We start from the raw sequence: 15,475 nt of genomic DNA on the forward strand, positions 1-15,475 counted from the left end.
ACAACAAAACGTAAGTAACAAGATCTGATTATCTAAATAAATATTTATTGCTCTGAAATTTTACAATCGTTAAGAAACATGGACACCATCGATAATTTTTTTTTTTTTTTGACTTCGCTGACCTTCGTTTCATACAACTTCAATAAAGAAAATAATCAAAAAGTAAAAATTAAAATTAAAAAACAAAAAAGAAAAAAAAAAAATAATCAAAAAGCTTTACATTGATCTTTCAAAAAAAAAAAAACTCCAAAAATAAAATTTAAATAAAATTTAGAATTAATAACATTTCATAAATATTAGCAGCAGAACTACAAAACTACAAAATTATCTACTCAATTTTAACTCATTAAATATTTACAGTCTAAACTACAACATAAATTTTAAGAAACAGTAAATAGCACAAAAACGAAAAAAACACTTTAAAAAATATTTATATTCTATTCAATTCACAAAAAACGAAAAGTAAAATCATGGAAGTCGCAACGCATTTGTGTTTTCGACTTTTTGATTTCACACGAATATCCGGCAAGAGAAAAACATTTCTTTTAAATCTTTTTCGCAAAAAACTGAACATTTAAAAAAGGAGCTCTAAAAAAGAACTGTAGGGTTTTTGTTCGACTAAATATATTCATTTATGTCTAGAAATGGAACATGCAAATTTTCGATAAGAAAAATTCATCAAAATATTATAAAACAGATGATTAATTAATCGACGAACTACTAATCGTCTTCATAATCGGACTCTCCTTTTTGTATTCGACTCTCGTAACTTTTAACTTCAATTTCGCGCGTTAACCTAGTTGGCTCAGTTAAATTCAACATGGCTTCTTCTAACTGCAATTTAGAGTAAGCAGCTTTGTAATCGTCATTTTCTAAGTCCGCTTGTGTAAGACCCTCTTGTTCAAACAGCTTCCGACAAGGCTGGAGTTGAAACAAAAAATCAAAAAACATTAGTTCATTAATATTTTATAATTTCAAACAAAGTTTTTCTCAATTTCATAAGAAATGGAAAAACGTTATAAATTAATTTATGTTGAGTCATTTACATCAGATGTGCAGGCTTACTTTAGTTTATCGTTTAAAATCAAAAACCAAAGACAACCCTCCCCCTCCTTAGTTAATCAGCAAAGAAATTAATTTTAACCATAAACACTTTTGGTACAAAAAAAAAAAAAAAGTAATAAAAAGGGTCAGGAAACATAAAACTGAGTGAAAGTTATCGATAAGACGCTACTCAAAAGTGTCCAACTGATAAGAATATTTATTTTAATATTGCGGTACTGCTAACTCGAAAAAAAAGAAAAAAAAAAGAAAAAGAAATTTAAACCCCCCATCATAAAATTGTTTCATTTTTAAACTTAAGTTGTAAATTTTTATATAAAAAACCTTTTATTAAACTTTACTAAATCTAGATAGTAAATTGCACAAGAAAGTTTTATGAAACTTTCATTCAATATGAGTACCTACATCCTTAACAAAAGCCTCAAAACAACCTTAGAATAAAGGGACAAGTTTTTAATATATAATCCTCTGCTGTATAAGTCCAGGATCTCCTCATAGCAGTTTTTATGGACACTGTGTTAGGAAGGGGACTTGACCATGCTTCTTTTTAAATAAAACCTAAAAATTAAAAAATCTAGAAGAATGAGACTTTTGGAGTTAGGAAGCCTCATCTCATTGAACCAGTTTCTAGGAGGTTGCTCTCCGACGCTTTTTAAAACTTGTTTGATTTTGAGGCATAATAAAAATCCATCCATGGCCAAAATTAAAACTTATCTTTAATAATCAGGATGTTAAACATATTGACACCTAATTCAATGAAAATCATTTTAAAACCATCAATAAGAATTGTGAGAGAGTATCTTTAATCCTTAGATATTCTTGCTTTTGAGTAAGCCTCCATAACTCTTACCATCTTCTTCATACTGTGTTCTGGATTGTACTGAATCTTATTCTGCATCAGTCTCACTAGTTCAGGTTTCATTGAATAACAGACTCTATCAATCCTAGACGTTCTTTTAAGACAGCCCTCTGTAACTTAGTCTTGATCTGATACACCCCTCCTCCCAACCCACCCCTTTTTGATAATCACAAACTTGATTAAGTATTTAATAAACTGTACATAAACAGTCAGTCTGAAACTTGAGCTTTCTGTTCCTATGACATTTCTGAAATTGATTGATTGATTGGTCAAATGATTCATGAAAACATTTTCTACTTTTAGTTCCATATTAAAAATTAATGTCTATTTTTTGACTATCTGTATTAAAAAAATTAATGTCTATTTTTTGACTATCTGTATTAAAAAACTAAGTAGAAAATAAGTTTCCAGATTGAAATATTCAAACAAAATGTTTTATAGAATTTATATCTTGAAAAATGATATTTTTCAAGATTTAATATTTAGAACTTAATTATTTGTAAGTCTAAAGTGAAGACTCTTATTATAAATTGTACGATAGCGTTATTGTGTAAAAACTTCACAGATTGTTAAATTTCAAAATTATACATTTTTCCCAATTTTAAAATTAAAACAAAATCCATTGACATCATCTTTAATTCCTGGGTAATTACACTTATAGATATGCCTATCCAATGTAATATATCAAAACATAGTTTATCACAGTTTAATTTGTGTTTCATTTCTTTTTTTTCTTTTTTTTTTTTTCTTAGTGAAGTTTTAAACCAAAAAACACAACTAGTAAAAATTTTAAATAAGTATTTTTTAAAAATACTTGCATACAACAATATTTCTACCTCAACAATATTTGATAGAACTTTAAACTGATACACATGCAAAGCAACCTCTTGCCTCTGAACTAGCCAACAGCACAACAAAGAGCACAATTTTTCCCACAATGCCTGGATGAATAAAAATTTTTCCTGTATGAATAAAATGTTTTTAACAAAAATCATGTATTAAACATTTAAGAACCACATTTTCATAAAAGTAATTTTCTTTTCTTTTCATTTTTTTTTTTGAAGGTTGATAATCAGCACATTAAAAAAGTAAATGAGATGTTTTATCATCAAACGGCCACAGTTGAGCATCTTAAGAAATATGTATTTTCCTAGAAGTCGCTGAAGTCTAATGTCATAAAAGTTGCTCAAGAATGAATCAATACTTTATGAATTTACTTTTTCAAGATTAAAGACATATGTATCATATTCAACTGTTTTGCGAAATTCTCTAACGTTCCTCAAGATAAAGTGATAGAACTCATCCGCTGCATCTTCAGTTGGCTTCTAAAAAAAAAAAGCAAAACCAAAATTATTTGACTTCCAAACAGCTAACTCTAAATACTATGGGCAAGATTAATTACTTAGTACTTACCAACAAGTTTAAAATTTTTGAGGATAATTTTCCTTGATCATAGCGTGCAAGCTTCTTTAACAGTTCTTTCATTAATGAACAAAGCTAAACAAATAACATGTTGATAAAAAAGAACTTGTTATAAAAAGCTTTTGATAATTATTAATCACCAAAACAAACTTTCATCTTACTTTTTCAACAAGTAAATTAATGCTTTCTATATGAGCTTTGCTGATAAATTGCTTTATGTCAGTGTGATAATGCATTTCCTAAAATTTATACAGTGTTTGTATCATATGATTGTCTCATTAGCAAAGATTTACTAAAAACATATCTAGAAAAGTATCTACTTCAGGATGTGATGAATCTTCAACTGTGCATAGTTCATCAGCCTAAAAAAAAATATTACAAAACTGTTTTCTTTTTGTTAAAAAAAAATTTTGTAACTTAAAATTACACTACTTAGTAATTAAAAAGCAGTTTTCCTTTTAAAGCAAAACTTTCAACAGCTAAAAAAATATAAATAACAATGAGCACATAATACTCCATCTTTCGTCTCCCATTGAATATGAGTATAATACTATGAGTAGTATAACACTATAACACTAGAAAGAATACTTTGCAGAAATGAACTGACACTGTAAAATTGTATACTTCCTTTAGTGAAACTGTAGTGTGAATTTGAAACTTTTCAATAGCTGAATGCAAATCTAAAGTTTTGTTTAGAAAAATTTGAAAAAAAGTTATTTTAAGAGAAGTGTGTTCAACCGAAAGTAGTTAGTTGGCATAATATTGCTCCTCGCACTTCACACACCTGACAGTAAATTTTTGGTTATTAATACAAATTTGAGACAAAAATTTTATAAAATGAGTTAAAAATGTTTAGTTTAAAAACTTCATTGAATGAATATTAATCCTAAATAACAAATAATTATATTTTGAAAAAAATAAAAAATTATATTTTAATTACAATTCAACTTAAATTTGCATATAGACATTCTTAACAATACTAACTTGTTCATCAGCCCTACAAAGTACATTGATCATCACACAAAGTTCAACTGGAACAATGTATTCCAGATTTGCTCGCCCACTCAAAATTCGCCTTATATCATTTGACACTCTTAAAAAACAATAAATCTTTATGTAAATTTAGACAAAAACAAAAAAATAAAACAAAAAAAAAAGCAATAAAACCCTTTTAAAGCAGATTTTAACTCATACCTTGTCACAATAGCTTCTGTCATGTCAGCAGCCATAAGTTTTAACCGAGTTGCAATATGTTCTCCAAAAATATCATCTGGCCAATGAAGATCTTGAATAAATGCTTGAATAGAACCAAGTTTCCAAAAAATCTCTTCTGAAGTAGCACATCCATGACTAAAACAAACAAAAAAAAAACAAAAATTCCATCAAATTTAGGTAAGTGTTAAGTATTTATATAAATAAAATATGTAAAAGAAAACTGCAAAATAAATTATATCTAAAATGAAAGAATTTTAAAATCAAACATAAGGAAGAGAATATTAAAAATACCAACCCAACTGATTGATAAGTTTCTTTATAAAAGCCTTTATCAACAGATCTTGCAATTGATGATTCCATGAGATCTATGTAACGAACAACCAGCGGAGAGAATTTTTGCATCAAATGTGTGTGGAACTTACCCCCTCGTAATGATGCTACAAATAAATTCAAAAAGCACCATGAGATTTTATTTTACTTTATAACTTTTAAAAAAAAAAAAAAAAAAAAAAAAAAAAAAAAAAAAAAAAAAAAAAACACAAAGATTTTATTACATTCCATTCTAAGGTAATTATTCAGCATCTGAAACAGAGCAAAACTGTCCCAAGTATCTGGTGGTTGACTATCTAATGCATCATCCATATCAACAGCAAATAAAGACCAAAAGATCTCAGTATGCTCCATCATCAGTTCGTTATACCATGCAAGAGCCTGGCAACAGCAAAGTGATGTGATGATTTTTAAAGTTAACAATTATTAATCTAAACTAATTCACCTTTTTGTGCACAGCACCAGGGTTTTGGTGCACAAGGTGTGTGAACTCATTTTTATACTAGTTTTTTAAAATTATCTTTATTGTATTTTAAGTTTCTGTAAAAAGCAAAGAATCTGATCAAAATCAAAAATTTCAAATATTTTAAATTTTATACTTAAATAACTTTTAAATTTTCCTTTCTAAATTATTAATCTTAACTTTTAAATAAGGAGAAAAACAATGACCTCTGAATGGTGCTCTTCATTTTGCTGAATCAGCTCTATACATAATTCTGCCAGTTGAATTATAATACCCAGTTTCTCTTGTGGAGATATATTACCTTGAAATGAATCTAAGAAAACAATTTACAGGTTTTTTAAAAAACATATTTTAACATATAATTAAATCTATTTTATAATCATAAAATGAATAGGATTAAAAAAATCATTAAATAAAAAAGGGATTTTAAAAATGATAAAAAAAAAAAAAAGGATTATATAATTAGTCTCTTTTCCTTTTCTGAATGTTACTTAACATTAAAATAATCATTTGAAGAGACGACAACTTTCAAAGTATTTTAAAAACCTTGTACTTTAGCATACGAAGAAAGTCTAGTATAGTTAACAAGAGCAGCTCTGCGTAAGCAATCTCGAATAGCTTGCTTAACATCTTCACTGTCTTCAGGGTCTGCAGAGGGCATCATAGTATCTTTTGAAAGAACCTTAAAAGAAAACAGTTTAAATTTAGTTGGTCAAATGGAACAAAAAAAAATACACAAATTACAAAGAGAAAAACACACCCTTTCAAATATTGTTAAAGTGCTTTTTAATGCACCTTCTGGCCTGCCAAAAGGAAAACAATATCTAAAAATACAAAAAACAACTATTTCAGCTTAAGGTATAAAAATATTTGATTAAGACTCAAATTCTTTTACTCCTCTTATTTAAACATTTTCTGCAGTTTTTTTTTTTACTTATTGCACTTACCTTTTCTGACTTCCAATTTCTACTATGGCTAAATTTTTACACAAAAAAGTAATAAATCTAGATAATATAAAATTCAAACTATTTTCTCAGAAAAAAAAAATTTGAAATACTTTAGAGGTTCGAATTAATTCTATATAATATTTTATTTCCTTACAGTCTGCTAAATAACTAATAAATTTTATATATTTACATATATAAAAAAGTCAAACATTTTCTTTTTTAATTTAAAAAAAAAGGTAATCAATTCACCTGAAATGAGTTATTTGATTGGCCAAATAAGACTTTAGTCGATTTTTCATTTCATCAAATCGCTCTTTTTCGTCTACTGTTACTGTATTCACACCATCTGGTCTGGAAATTAAAGCAAAATAATATTATAACCATTAACTTGTAAAAATATTTCTTGCTACTAAATTGGAAAAAGAGAAAGCTAATCATTTTATTGTTTTTAGCCATTAAATAAAGAAAACAATTTTACATTCATAAAACTCTAGTGAAATAAACAGCACTTGCATGTGTTGAATTATAATTGTACAAAGTAAATTATCAATTATCTTTAACATTTTTTGTTGCAGTTTTTTTACCTGTTTCCCACAACATGAGATGCACAAAATGCATAGCTGTAATGAAAGAGAGTAGGATCAATCATTGTTCCATTCTCAGCTCGCTCTAGCAAATCAGCCAAGTAACAAAGATGTCTGTGACAACCCCGAACACCATAACGGGCACAATATTCATCAAGTACAAAAAGTTGACCAGGTGAAAACCACCCCTATAATTTAAACGCTTCTCCTAATCAGTGAATTATTTTGTAAAAGAAAATATTTTTTTAAACAGTCTTATAAAATCATTTTGTAGCAAAATAGTTAGCAAAAAAATTACCAAGCAAGTGTAGGAATCATTAAGACGATGAAGCAGTGTAAGACGCTGAAGTATGGAAAACATTTCTGCCTGATCAAAATCAAAAGGATCAGCTTGTACAATACCACCCAGGCCATGTTTTAAAGCTCTTTCCAAGTCTTCAAATATGAGATAAAGATTACTTTATTTACATAAAACATATACTTGTTTAAAAAACTCAATGGGAAAGAAAAAGATATATCAAGTGGTTTTTGACATAAAAATGATAAGGATGACCAATATGATTATAAGAGAGACATTAAATATTACACAAATTAATTATAAATATTACTATTATATTGCTATTTAAGTTTTTATTGCTTAATGTTATCAATAATATTTTTATTTAATGTACAATAAAATAAGTTACAGTATATACAGTATATATATATATATATATATATATATATATATATATATATATATATATATATATATATATATATATATATATATATATATATATATATATATATATATATATATTTCCTAGAAATATTTACTCTATAACTAATCAAAATTGTTTTTTAAATTACTGCTCATTAAGAATTTAGTTTAAACAATCTTTAAAAAATCCATTTTAAAACAGTTTTAAAAGAACTTTCTTGTCTTAAGCTTTAATTTTAAACTTTCAGTAATGAAATGAAACAAGTTTATTTAGTGTATTAAATTTTCATCATAATACTGTGTACATGCATGTACACAAAAAGATTTTAAAGGAATGAGATTTTTGAAATCAAAGTAAAAAATAATTTCAAAAAAATGAAGTTTCCAGAAAATCTTAAAGTTTTTTATCAAAAGACTGAAATATTTTACATAATAAATATTTTATTGTCAAAATTAAATATTAATGCTGCTCACTATTTATATTTTTAGACAAATTTTTTTAAAAACTTTCAAAGTTTTGTTGGAGGAAACAAATAGTAAAAAACACACCCATTACTCTCAAACTAAAGAAAAACTTTTTTAATTTGTAAAGCAGTGGGTGTCTTTTTTAAAAAAAAAATTTCTTAAGGTTACTATGAAAGAAGAACAAAATAAAGAACTCTCACCCCCTCGAAATTTTTGTATTATTCTGTCTGCCCCTGATGCTGAAACTCCAAGTTTTGGGATTGCAGGTTTAAAAGATTGACCAGTTGCATTATACAAATTATATATCCAATTGACTCTATCAGCATTTTCCTCTGCAGCAAATATCACTTCATCACCTGCTTTTACCATGTTAAAAAAGAACCGACCTCCTTCTAATTCTAAAACAGCAAATTGAAAGCAGATATTAACTTTCATACCACAAACAACCAAAAAATGTTTTGCTTAAACATTATAATTTTAAAAATATCTTTCTTATGTGCTTTAAGTCAATTTTCATAATTTCATTATGATTTTTAAGTAATTATAATGATTGAAGTTGCACAACTTTCTGAGAAGTGAGAGAGAGAGGGGGGGGGGGGGGGGATGGCAGAAAAGTGTGAAACCTGGATTTAATATCAATCTGATTGAGAACAACAAGTTCATTGAACCATATAAATTCAGATAGATAGAAAAACAAGTCAATTATTTACCACTGTCATTTTTATCATCATCATTATGACTTTAATTCTTTATAATAATACTTTTATTGTTATTATAATAATTATTACAAATGACAATTTTACTTTTAATGCATAAAAGGTTAAATAAAACCTTCTGTTTTTTCTGCGAAATCCACAGTGTATGATTCCACTCCCATGACCTCTCGTGGTGATTGTTTCTTTGGACGGTATGAACATAATACAAACTTGTATTGACTGACCTGAAGTAAAATTTTATATTGCTTGATTTATAAACAAAAATATAAACTTCAGGAAAGAAAAAAAAACTTATCTCATTAAACAAAAAAATTATTAAGAACAAAAATAATCAACAAAATAATGCAAAAAAAGATAAGAACCTGTATGAGCATGAAGTATCTTTTTTTCCATTGCTTCCATGTATTCTGACCTTTGGCATACAAAAATCTACAAAAGAAAGAAAACTATTAAACTCCCATACTTTTAAATTTAAACATGCTTTTTCATCATTTTTTGCTATAAGACTTTCAGCTACAACATTTCTACTCAATGAAAAGCTCAACAACAATAACAGCAAAAAAAGAAATGACATACCCCCCCTTTTTAACATTTTGAGGGCGTTCCATCTTTATAGAGACTTTCAGTTTTATAGTATCACCACTCCATGATTTATGTGGAACCATTGTGTACCACTCATAGTTATCTTGCATTCCACAATGAGGAGTTAATGTCAGCTACAATTAAAAACAATTTTCAAAATTGTAAAACACTTTTAATTAAATAGTTAACTTACATTCCATACATTCCGTGAACCATTATCATAATTTAATTTTAAAGTTGTAGTTAAATTTTGTGTGTCATTTTTAAAATTATATAATTGCCATATTTTCTTCATAAATTCTTTAAAACATAAACTAAAATACACTGAAATCATGTGCTCTGAATATGATAAGTAAATTATTATATTATGACGGTCATAAGCACATAATGCATACATTCTACTACATTGATCATAGGCAGATCATAAATTCTACAATAATCATAAGAACATCCAATCATAACTTTAAAAATAAAATGTTTAATCAAGCCAGATGGCCTTAAACAAATTAAAAGTTTAGAAACAAGCCTTACAAAAAGAATCTTACACAAGCAAGTTCTTTATCATCAGAGAAATTTAGTTTTGAAGAATGTTCGGCCATTAAACGAAGTTTTAAGATTGGTAATGGCTGATTAGTTGTCCATTCCCCTTGTGTTTCCCATCTTAAATTGAAAATAAAAAACAATATATATATATATATATATATATATATATATATATATATATATATATATATATATATATATATATACACATATATATACATATATACATATATATACATACATACATATATATACATATATATTAGTCCATTAGTGCAAATAATAGTAAATAATAAAATAAGTATTTGAATTGTACTCACAAAGGAGTTCCAGCCTCAGCTTGATCAGTTTGCAACTTTACATCGCCTTCAACCTATATTAAAACTTTGAACTTTACTTGCTATTCTTTTACCTTTTTAACATTACTCTTCTGCTTTTGGTTTGTGATCAAAAACACTTTTATAAAACTTGCATTACAAACTGTGATTCATTTTTCAACAAACAAACAAACAAAAAAAAGGCTGCGTGTTGTTAGGTGCTTTTGATTGCTTTTCGTTTCAAAAAAGAAATATGCAAAAATTTATTAGTTTTCATATAATGTTCTTCTACCCACACTAGTTAATTTCCAAAAGAAATTTCCTGAAGAAACATTCTTTTGCCATAAAACTCATTTTTACAAAATTTTTCAGTTATTTCAAATTAAAGTTTTTTCATAAAATAGCCACTTTTAAATAGATTTATTAAAGTAATAAAGTAAAATACTAAAAAGTTTCACAGAATTATTTTCAGAACTATTTGGTGAATAGGATACTTTTCCCATTTTCCTTTTCTGCATCACATATTACTAAAAAGTGCTATAAATAACTTAAAACCTAATATTATTAATATTTACCATTTGTTTGCTTACATTAAAAAGTTACAATTACAGAATCAAGATGGATTTATTGTAAACAAATTACTGCATTTATTGACCAAAAAATAACTCACCTCCATCACAACAAAAACAATTCGATTCTGGCGAATAGAACTCAAACCTGAAGCCTCCATAACTGTTACCTAACAAATGACAAATAAAATCAGAGAAAAATAATAAATATGCCACTATGAGTTTTAGATTAGAAAAATATTATAGACTTATATCATGATCATACTATGTCACTGCAATGATGGAAAACCAACGCAAAACTTTTTGTTTTTGATATAATAATCTAAACTTTTTTTAAAAAAAAATTATATTAAATGAATTCTTTTAACGCTTCAACAATTGTTAACTTTTTAAATTTATGTTCAGAACTGAAAATGCTCAAGATTATTTAACACCTTCATAGTGCTGACTTTAACATCATTAAACCATGTGACAGTTTTCCTTGTCCAGAAAAATATTCATGGTATCACATATGATAAAATATATCTTTTTAGAAGCAAAAATTCACCTGTAAGTTGAATGAAAGACCAGATACAGCTTTTACCAGCACTTCATTATCATCATTTACATCCATCATTGAAATAACATTGTTTGGAGCACTAAAATATTTGATATACAAGTAATTTAGTTATTTTGGTTAGTTTTTGATAAAATTTTTTTTTTAAAAAATCTAAATGAATCCAAGCAATTCTTTAAAATTCATAAAAACTTTACTAAGGAAAATACCGTTTTATTTTGTAAAGACCTGATTTTCCATCAGAGCCACTTTTAGTGACAGGAAATGCTTCAAGATGAATGGACATCAAGGCTTTCACCATTGCTTTCTGCTCTTCTACATATATTTCTTCCATATTTTTGTGGATAAACTTTGGCATATTCTATAAAATATTATTATTTGGACAACAAGCAACAACAAAACAATTATTTTGCAGTTTTTATATAAAAACTGGGAATCAGGCCTTTCACTGACGAAAGTAATGACTATATAGCTTACAAGTTCTGCATAAATGAGATCACAAAATTTACTTTAGAAACTTTATTTTCAAAAACTTTGTGACATTAGCATTACATTAACATTCTCAATGAAACTCCTGACACAATTTCAAAATAAATTTACTTCTTTTGACAGTGTAGTTAATATCTTTTGACGTGAGTGTAATTCTCTCCGTATGCATGCAGCTTGTTCATCGCTATTATCCAGCTGAAAAATTTTAAACTACAAATGATAAAATAATGCAAAAACTTGCAGATAGATATTTTTTTATTTCTTAAGAACTTTTATGCATTAACATTTTGAATAAATTTCATGGTGTATATAATAAAACAAAATAGTAGATTTTCAAGCATTAGAATCTCTCTAACTATGGCAATAAAAAAAAAACAATTTTCTTTTTTTTCCTAACTGAAAAAGATATACAGGTTTTGTTGATATTGAAATTTATTCTTATTTTTGGGTAATATTAAACCAAAACAAGAGGAAAAAGGAGTAAAATACTGTTTTATTTTAAATACCTGACATGCATTGAAAAGAATTTGATGCTCATACTTCTTCACTCCAAGCACTGTCTGAAACATTTCATATAATTGCTCTTTTGATAAAATTAATTCAGAAGCAGCAGTTGCTGCAAGACGTGCAGGTGTTCTTTTTTGATCCTCATCACCCCTGTATATGGCATCAAATTTTGCCATCCAAGAACTTAATACAGTCTCTTTACTAAGACCTTGAATATCAGGTATGCTACGTACACGCTTAGTAATATTTGCTTTAAATATCTCACGGAAATCATTGGCAGAATATCCACCTGAATTAACCATTTTATGAACTCTATCGCAGCAAAGAAAACTATCATAATATGATTGAACAGCAATCCGAAAAGCTTCATCAGCAACTATATTTGTTTTACCATCTAAAAATGAAGTAAAACGATCTTTAATAGTTGTTAAGTTTTGTTTAGTAACTTTAGATGCTCTTCGTGCCATGTCTGTTGATTGTTTTGCATTGAAAGGATAAGATATACAACGAGAAACAAATACATACAGCTGTAGTCTTTTCATATGTTCAGAATCAGCAGGATATTCTTCATTAGATATATTATCTCCAGGTAAAGTTGAAATACAATTTATCTCATTTGGTTTTGAAGATCTTAATTTTAGGCTCATCATATTAATACGGGAGAGTTTTGGTGAACTTGTAGAAGTTACACTTATATTATCCAAAGAACCATTTTGAGGGGTGAAACTTGTTGAATTGCCATGTTTTAGCGTGGTTGAAGAGCCAGAAGGGTCTGTTTTAGAAACATCATTAGCAGAACCGAAAGGTGTGCTGCTGGATGGATTTTCAGGAATAACTTCATCTTCATCACCTGAAGAATCTGATTCAATCATCTTCACATAAACAGGTTCTTCATACTTTATTCAAATTGCATACATTAAAAAGTAAAATATTTTTTGTGCTAAAAATTAGAATTCCAAAACAACTTTATACTTTAACTCAGTCTTTAACATAATTTAAATACTTTTGTGCATATTTGTGCATAAAGTGCTACCATTATAAATAGATTTATATATATATATACATATATATATATATATATATATATATATATATATATATATATATATATATATATATATATATATATATATATATATATATATATATATATATATATATATATATATATATATATATATATATATATATATATATATATATAGTGCATTCAATTTAAATAACTTCATGTAGTACGCAATAAGGCTCACTCTAAAACCACTGCATGAGACTAACACCTTAGCATAATCATTTCGAATTTATTTTTAGTTTAAAGCATAATCATTTCGACTAAAGACTGTATCAATACGGTAAGTTAAGTATGTAAAGTTATCGCATGTACAGTTAGCGCTGCAACACTAGACTTTAGAGAGTTTAACTTTTTATTTAAAGATGAAATGACGATTGAAAATTTGAATTTACTTTTTTTTAAACCGGACGTATCAGGCAATATGTATAATTAAAACCTCATCTCTTTTTTTTTAATCCATGGGATTTCCACAGATTACGCTAATCTTTATTGTCGCGTTCTTTATAAAGCTTTAGGGCGAAGACCAGAAATTTTGTTGCGTATTTAATATAACATTCGCTGGATGACATCAAGCATATTTTATCGTTAGGGGTGCATTATTGACGAGTTTTTTTTGAGATATCGTTTACTTTAGACTAAAGAATCTTTAAATAAAATTTGAACAGGTGTTTGGACAGTACTATTTATGTTTTCCTAATTTAATAATAAATCATTTTATTTGATTTGATTAGTTTTAAAATGTTTGTTTAATTTGATTATTTACAGCAAAAAATGCAGAATCAAAATTAGTTAAAAACTGATGTTTTAATGAATTGATTGTTTTCTTCAACCTCTGAAATATTTGCGTTTTAAACAGAATAACGTATTTTGAAGAATGTAAAAAAAATTCTAAATCACTGACTAAGCTGATTTTGAACATGAAATTTGTGTAAAGGTACTTGTTTGATAAATCAATGAGGAGGTAATCTGGGCACAGTCATAAAATAGTTTTCTGCTAAAGGTTATAAGCTCGACATATTAAAACTTCACTCAAAACGGTTACTTTTACCCTACTCATTTACTTTCAGTAACAGTTTATGTAAATAAACATATGCTCTAATTGCAAAAAATTCCGTTTATTAAATGTAATTCGTCTTCTAATTTCTTATTGGTAACGTCATTAGAAAAAACAGTGAAAACAAAAAGATTTATCTTTTAGTGGTGCGGCATTTATTGCGGAAAATGACATAAAGTACGAAAGTGCTAGTTAATTGTGAAACAATTCGAAGAACACTAAGATCAGTTTTACTAGTAACTTTGAAGAATGATCTATTGAAGGCATATGTTTGTTATTCGTTTGGTAGCAACAGTTAAACCTAAGGAGGTTCCCAAACTGGGTTCTGCGGTCGGAATGGGTAACGCAAGAAAAAAGTTAAAACGAAAATGCAATATTAAAAATACAAAATATAAATATAGCTTAATTTAAAATATAAATATATATATAAGATAAAGTTTGTTATTTATTCTTTGTAAAGTAAAATATTGAATATTTTATCACAAATATAGTAAACCGAACAACTTTTGTTTTTCTTTGAGCCCTATTGTTTAAATCATCCATTTGTTTTAATAACCTTAACAACGATTCATCAAGTATAAGCTCCTACATTTGTATTTTAAGATAAGTTGAACTTTTTGAAGTTTTTAAAAATAGAACTTTTTATGCTTTTATTGAGCAAAATTCTTTGCTCTGATAAATTCATTATGCACATATAAACTTGTTTAATACTTTTGAAAAAATACAGCAAGATTAAATAATCAACATTTATTAACAACTATACTTTTTTCTTTCCTTCATTTGAGGGTGGAGGGCCTTTTTTTTTACTGAAGAGGTGCTGGGGTTGATTCTTAATTAGCTCTTGCACCTCATAACCTGGATATTGTATTCGTTTTTTGTCAGTTGTTATTTTGTTCCTCTGTTGATGCGCTTTTGCAAGATTTTTTTGGAGGAGAGCGAAAGGGAGTTTACGGTGGTTTTTTCAAATCAAGAATTATCTAGTTGTTATAATACAATTACTATTAATATAAACAGGAAAGACAA

General features: G+C 27.0%; 1 protein-coding gene across 1 annotated transcript; it reads right to left on the reverse strand.

Annotated features, from left to right (window-relative positions):
* Window positions 1-607: 607 nt before the first annotated feature.
* LOC145194938 (calcium-dependent secretion activator 1-like) lies at window positions 608-13,274 on the reverse strand. Its single transcript, XM_090070454.1, has 27 exons — window positions 12,329-13,274; window positions 11,934-12,017; window positions 11,543-11,694; window positions 11,325-11,415; window positions 10,879-10,947; window positions 10,212-10,264; window positions 9,894-10,008; window positions 9,343-9,482; window positions 9,129-9,195; window positions 8,882-8,990; window positions 8,251-8,448; window positions 7,181-7,317; window positions 6,883-7,070; window positions 6,548-6,649; window positions 6,112-6,175; window positions 5,898-6,033; window positions 5,558-5,664; window positions 5,113-5,269; window positions 4,854-4,995; window positions 4,538-4,693; window positions 4,328-4,436; window positions 3,664-3,705; window positions 3,505-3,582; window positions 3,335-3,418; window positions 3,139-3,246; window positions 2,758-2,862; window positions 608-921 (listed from the first exon to the last, which is right to left on the reverse strand). The coding sequence occupies exons 1-27, from the start codon at window positions 13,199-13,201 to the stop codon at window positions 721-723; spliced, it is 3,867 nt and encodes a 1,288-aa protein (XP_089926580.1). The 5' UTR covers window positions 13,202-13,274; the 3' UTR covers window positions 608-720.
* Window positions 13,275-15,475: the final 2,201 nt, after the last annotated feature.

The sequence above is a fragment of the Hydra viridissima genome, unplaced genomic scaffold (genome assembly GCF_058129835.1).
Source record: "Hydra viridissima isolate aposymbiotic clone 2 unplaced genomic scaffold, HvirCarnegie_v1 scaffold_13, whole genome shotgun sequence".
Taxonomy (NCBI): domain Eukaryota; kingdom Metazoa; phylum Cnidaria; class Hydrozoa; order Anthoathecata; family Hydridae; genus Hydra; species Hydra viridissima.

What these genes read in the sequence shown, in the direction of transcription:
- LOC145194938 (XM_090070454.1), bottom strand. Translation starts at nt 13,201, where the DNA reads ATGATTGAATCAGATTCTTCAGGTGATGAAGATGAAGTTATTCCTGAA. An exon ending in AATCAAATAACTCATTTCAG is followed by an intron (nt 6,176 to 6,547) that starts GTGAATTGATTA and finishes TTGTATTTTTAG; the next exon opens with ATATTGTTTTCCTTTTGGCA. An exon ending in TAATTACCTTAGAATGGAAT is followed by an intron (nt 4,996 to 5,112) that starts GTAATAAAATCT and finishes ATTTATTTGTAG; the next exon opens with CATCATTACGAGGGGGTAAG.